At 33.0% G+C, this 6,594-nt stretch overlaps 1 protein-coding gene across 1 annotated transcript in view; it reads right to left on the minus strand.

The window, feature by feature from the left end:
* The window catches only part of LOC107099900, a gene marked incomplete at its 3' end in the record, with an annotated part of 31,974 nt that overhangs the window by 8,809 nt on the left and 16,571 nt on the right, over window positions 1–6,594 (minus strand). The window contains exons 4-9 of the mRNA XM_015398197.1: window positions 5,955–6,227; window positions 4,141–4,392; window positions 3,691–3,807; window positions 3,523–3,535; window positions 3,351–3,433; window positions 1,580–1,639 (exon numbers count right to left, since the gene is read on the minus strand). Coding sequence (XP_015253683.1) covers window positions 1,580–1,639; window positions 3,351–3,433; window positions 3,523–3,535; window positions 3,691–3,807; window positions 4,141–4,392; window positions 5,955–6,227 — 798 coding nt within the window. The remainder of the gene's footprint in view (window positions 1–1,579; window positions 1,640–3,350; window positions 3,434–3,522; window positions 3,536–3,690; window positions 3,808–4,140; window positions 4,393–5,954; window positions 6,228–6,594) is intronic.

Raw genomic sequence — 6,594 nt, forward strand, 5'->3', positions numbered from 1 at the left:
ATAATAAGCATAGTTAACAACAAAATGATGATTGTGTTAAAATCTTAAAAAGCTGCAATCTCACCACAATTTATTTGCATTAAATCTTATTTTGCATAAATATACATTCAGCTTGTTTTTATTGGGTTAAAGAGTTGTGGCAATGATTAGTACCCGATGAAACAAATCTACAAAAAGTGTCCTGCTAAAACCAAGACTTGAAAGATGAAAATGGCTGAAAAGAAAAACTATAAAAGCAAGGCAAAGCAATATATTTATATCCAAGTTAAATGTTTGATAATATATGTCTACTTTAAAAAAATAATGAAGTGAAGTTTCGTCATTTAATTGAAAAGCTGCTACTAAGATAAAATACCAGAAATAAACACATTTTTATGTGAAACATTGTGTTGCTGATAAAAGACAGGCTACGACAAAAGAAAAAAATACTGTCAACTAACAAAATCCACAAAAAAAATGTTTAAAGTTGTTCAGACATCTGTGTATGGCTGTCATTGTTTTCACGGTGTTTCATAGAATAAACCACTCCATGTGCTGCTTCTGGACTCTACCTTACTGTAAAGAAAAGAAAAAGATTGAAAAAGTTTCTTTTTCGAATTCATTTTTTGCAATCATCACTGTAAATTATGAGAGTATGACAACTTTTCATCTCTAATTGCTCATTGAAGTTAAAGGCTAAATATTTCTCTAATTGCTCATTATGTGTGGGAACAAAGCCTTTATATGTCAGTTAGAAGCATCTCTAATCTAAAGAAGCTCCTCATATCATCTAACCACCAGCAACAGACTGACATATGGCTGCCCAGATGTTGCTTTTAACTTTTTATGCTTTGCTGAATTAGTTTCTGTTATTTACTATTTTGTCACAAAGAAATACTAGAATTATACATCATATAGTTTTTGTTTGTTTGTTTGTTTGTTTGTTTGTTTGCAGGAATGGTTATTTGATGCTGTTAGATTTAGTTGCAGATCATTTTATTTTTGTTAAATGACTTGAAAAGCATAACTTTTTAGATTCATATAGTTGTGCTTAAAAATGTACATACCCTCCCATTAAAGAAAATGATACATTTCCACTACTAATTCAAATAACACAAAACTGAAAAAGAATAAATGAATTAAAAATGACTAAATTGTTATTTTCTTGGTGCTGATAACTAGCCTGATTACTCATTTCATTCACCTTCTTAGCTCCACCCAGTTCACATGACCGTCCATCTGATCCACCTGCTTCAGCCCCTATTTAACCAGCCTTTAATCAGTCAACAGTGCCAGATTATTCAAGCCTTAGGTGAGAGTGCGTTTTTATTATCAAACTTCCTATATTTCATCACTGAATTTGTATTGTGTTGTATTTAAAGCTTAGTTAACAGAAAACTTTTTCAAAGTCTTCAAAATTTTTGATCATAAAAAGTATGATGCATAAGTACTTTTACTAGTAACTTCTTACTGTGATTATGCAGTAACTAGGTTACTAACTTAGTTACTTTGTTAAGAACTAACTAGTAACCATAACCAATTACCTTTTCTTTCTTTTTTTTTTTTAAGTAATACTGCTGTTGGAGCTGAAAGCACCCACCTGTGGTTTCTGCTTCAATATTAGTGTAAACAGGATCCTCGTCTGGGTCATCAGGGCTTCCTGTTGATGATAAAAATTAACAAAGAAAAGAATATCTAAAGGTGAAAAATGTTAAAACATCTTTTCTCATAGCTGCTGATTCTGGTTTTCACAAGCAAACAAATATTGTTATTACAGGACTATTTTATTATCTGGGTATAAGCTGGAATTATACCGTGTAGTATTCAAATTGAACTATATGGATAGATGCGGGAGGGCTCCGATAAAAAGTGTTGGCAAAAGGGAGGAAGAGTGATTACAATTCTATAAGATGAATAGGCACCTGACTCCCATGTCGAGTTTTGTTATACAGCTGGCAGAGTTAGCTGAATAATCAAACTCTTACCAAATCAGGGGGACAACAATTTCCACATCGACAAAGGCAAAAATAGAGGGCATTCAACTGATCTTTATTTATTCACTGCATAGCCAATAGGCCAAAAAAATTAAATCACTTGTTGCCCTCTTGATATTCCCTACTCTCACGGAGTCGCACCATAAACATGTCGACATGTGTAGCAACCAGCTGGCTGGCTGGCTGGATTATTTGCAAATAGAAAAGTACTATAACATTGAGAGAAATGTACAAGGAATTATATGTAACATGTAATAATGCATACACAATAAATACAATACATCTATATTACATGTTACTAATCAATTTAACACTATTGGCACATAATCAGATAGTGTGTGTGAGTGTGTAAATATTGTGATGGATTTGTATAATGATTTATAGACTTAATAGACTTTATAATGACTATGCAATGTGATGAGCCAATTATTCACCATAAATTACAGTAATCTACTGATGCTATGAAACAGCAAGGGTGTGTACAAGTGATGAATTGATCTTTATTTTTAAAGTTTTAAGCCCCTCTAAAAATAAGAAAATCATCATTGTTCAATGCTGTAGTGCATGTATTGTTTACTGGTCGAACTAACTGGTGTCTATGAATAAACAGAGATCAGTGGTCTAGCTAGGGAGTACCAACATGGTGGCTGGTGACTTTACAGCAATGCGTTCCACCAATGGCCAATCGGCTATTCAGTGAATAAAGAGAGCAGTGGGGTATTCCAGCTAAAACTGATACAACTGTTTGTTTTGCTTCAGCCTTCTGACATGTTTGATGTCATACATTTCATTGTTCAGAAAAATTTCAGTATTAAGGCCAAAGGCGTATTTGCTCCTGGCAGGATGTATTTTCATGAGTTTGTGAATTCACATATCTCATGACAATTAAACTTCCTTGCAAGGTATTTTATAGGATCTAAAAATATAAATTTCTTCATGCTTTTAATGTGTTAGAGAAACTTTTATTTTCATGTTGAAGCTCATTAAGAACTTTAAAATTATTAAAGAAATACTTAATAAAGAAATAATATTTCAAAGAATTAAAATCTTTCAACTGAAATCAGCCAGTTGTTGCATCTCTGACTGCTTCAAGAAATATAGTTTACCTTTATTTGTGACACGTTGGATTGACTCATACTCAGAAGTATCACCTGCAAAACAAAAATAGGTCAAAGTCAGAGTAAAGGAAACATGTTTTATATTTTATACTCAAACATTTAGATTTCAATTTTAATTAAATTCAGGTGTAAACCAGGTTTAACCATTTTCCTTTATTTATACAACAAACTCCAATATTGGGTGTTTTGATAAATATTTAATAAATCAAAGATTTTAGGAAGTTATTTCAAAGTCTAAATCAAATACAAAGCTACTAACCGTGCAGCAGAGAGCTGTAAACTTGACTGTCTGTCTGGTTGACTCCATGATTGATGGTGGGGCTCTGACTGCTGCTTTCTGATCTAAATTATGTTAAAAGTTAAACTTAAATTCAAAGTATAGATGACGATGAATGTTAAGATCAGAGGAAAGGGAACCCTAATGTACTGACCTGATGCAGAAATCTGTGGACAAAGAGAGGGAATTTATTGTATTGTGATACAAATTGTTTCCTTTTTCAGTTTTGTCAAAGCAGTGAAATAGATTTAAATTATTTAGTTGTTTAAGTATTTAAGTCACTACATAGTCCACCACAGTATGAGAGGAAGAAGCGTCTCACCTTTGGACCGTGTGTAGCACCACAACAGCAGCAGCAGGATAATGAGAATTATTCCTATAAACGGTCCAACAATCATCAGCACAGCAAATGAAGAGTCAACAGGACTGGACAGAGACACTGTAACAAAGAAATAAAGATAAGAAACCATAATTTACGCTGACAATAAATTAGTATACACTGTAACAGTGCCTATTTAAAACAACCACCCTGACAGCGATTCATTCCTGACACGATATTCTTCCTGCCATATATTTAGTGTATCAGTATTTACAGGAATACATTATTATTAAAGTTTTTTTTGTTTTGTTTTATAGTGGCCATTTCGTGCCTGCTTTTTCTTTATCATCAAAGTTCAGATAAATACAGTTTCAGGAAAATCAGGGGATTTAAACTTTCCCTGAAAATAAAGCTTTAGTGAATCAACTGCATCAAATGTTTTCATCCTCTCACCTCTAACAGCCATCCAGCTCTGTGGTGACTCCTTTCCTGAATGTTCACACTTGTAGAAACCTTCATCTGACTTTGACACTGCAGAGATGTTCAGCTCCTCTCTGCTGTCATTGTGGATCAGTTTATCATTGTGATAGAAAAACACATTGGAGAGAAGTTTTTGTTCTATATCTCTGCAGCTCAGAGTAACAGGATCTCCCTCAGTCACAGGATGGACGGGGCTCACCAGGATGATACTATAATAATATTTATCTGCAAAACAGTCAAGATAATCAGGTTTGGTCAGCAATCAGCTGGTTTATTATTATCTGGCATATTTGAAAATTAGCATTTTATCACTAGAAGTTAAACCAAGGTAATGGACAGAGCACCTTTTACTGACAATACAAGAATTTACAGAAATCTTTCATTGTTCTGGATTTATGCAAATTACAAAAAATGATCCCTATAATCAAACATTGCAATGAATCATTTATGATCTTGAGATTTGGGATTATTCTCTTCATGTTTCAGGTAATGATTTCATATTTAGAGGTAAAATGTGGGGGTTATAATTCACTTATTTTTCATGTTAAGATTAGAAAGGAAGGTTTCATCTTATCATATTTTTTTTATTTAATTTTATTAAATTCTCCTGGAAAACTATAAACTTCGTGTGACAATTGGATCTAAAACTGTTTTTGCTCTAAGTTTCTAATCTGAAACAAATTTACAGCACATTTCCAGTAAACCCTTTTAAGTTTCCCCCAGAATTACATTAAAACTTCACTTCTGATCCTCGACTTCAGGGTTGAGGCTGAAGCTCTTTGTTAAAGTTATTCTGCTCTCATTTATCTCATACTAAGAAAATATAAAACCAATAAAGATGTCGCCACAAAATGTGTGTTAATATCATTTACATCTACTCAAAAAATATAAAAATATATGATCAAAATTGACATCTGCATTCTTAAACATCTTCCAAAAAAAACATTTGAGAAATTATTAGTGCTAAAACTGTCTAGGATTGATTTTATAATTGATTATTTAATTAATCATCAGCTAACCAACCATCAAATAATTAGTAAGTGGAGTAGCAGGTGACTTAAAAACTCACTCTGAGAAGGAAATAAGCCAAAACTGTACAAAATATATGATGACTTGGATGATTTAGGATGAAAATTCTTTTTTGTCTGTAAATGGTCTCTAAGAAGAACCCTTTAGGTGGCAGTTTTAGCTTCACCTGAATCAAATCCTAAAAACATCTTCTATAAAAAAAAAAACATTTGGCTATCAGGTATTAAAAAGTAGCCATAAACTTTAACAAATAATGGAAAAGTAATCATTAGTTGCAGCACAGTGATTTGTGATAAAAAAAGAAAACATATTCAATAAAATATAAACTTAAAGGAAACTTTATTGTAGAAAGAGAAGGATTGTGAAAGATGATTTTTCATTTACTGTGAATTGTTATTTTGCTCTGATGAAGTAACAACAACTCTCCTGTATTGATCTATTATAAACTAAATGCTTCATGTTCTCTGTTTTACAGGTGGAGGATTATTCTGTTATTTTTGCTAAAAACTCCCTTGGAGCAAACATTTACTTAAACACATGAAGCCACATGTTGGAAAAACAGAAAAGTGAAAGAAGGAAACTGAGTTGAAGGATTTTGAAGGAAGAAAATATTTTACCTCCTTTTTTATTTACTTATAAGTTTTCTTGGAGAGCAAATACAACATATCAGGCTCTGGATATTAATGTTATGTTCACAGTAACTGCAGCTTTTACAGTATGTGAAAAGGTTAAAGCAAATATCATCAATCATAACCTACCCTGTACAGTGATGTTGACTGCGTTGCTAAAATCTCCTGATCCAGACTCACACCAGTGCACTCCACTGCGAGACCAGTATGTGTTTATAGAACATGAGGATCCAGTCATTGTCCCCCAGTTGGAGCAGTGAGTGTCTGATAGTCCACCTGTTTCTGTAAACTTCCTCAGTCTCCACTCAGTGTTGTTCCCACTACAGCTCAGAGTGACAGACTGACTGATAAAATGTTGAACTCTGTCTGGAGTCACTGAGAGAGAAGCAGCTGGATGAGAGTCTGAAAAACAACATAGAAATATAATGATTATAAAATACTGACATTAAGTGTTTTTTTCTAACAGTTATGTTGAAAAATGTGCTCTAATTTAATGGGATTGTAAAAAGATGTAATTTACAGAAAAATAAACATCTAAAGGGACTAATCACCTTCAATAGCAAAGACCCTAAACCTCAGATATTCGTGTTAAAACAAAGCTATAGATGCCAAGCATTCATCCTGATAGTGTTTACTTTGTTCTTTTTTAAGCATGAAGAGATTTTCTAACCAATTGTGATCAATAGACATAAACTCTGCTGTGCAGCCTCACCATCATCTAACAAACTCTGGCAGCTTCAGCTCCTGCCTCAGTGAAAACCAAAGTTCA

Source organism: Cyprinodon variegatus, unplaced genomic scaffold, assembly GCF_000732505.1.
Source record: "Cyprinodon variegatus isolate N-32 unplaced genomic scaffold, C_variegatus-1.0 Scaffold917, whole genome shotgun sequence".
Taxonomy (NCBI): domain Eukaryota; kingdom Metazoa; phylum Chordata; class Actinopteri; order Cyprinodontiformes; family Cyprinodontidae; genus Cyprinodon; species Cyprinodon variegatus.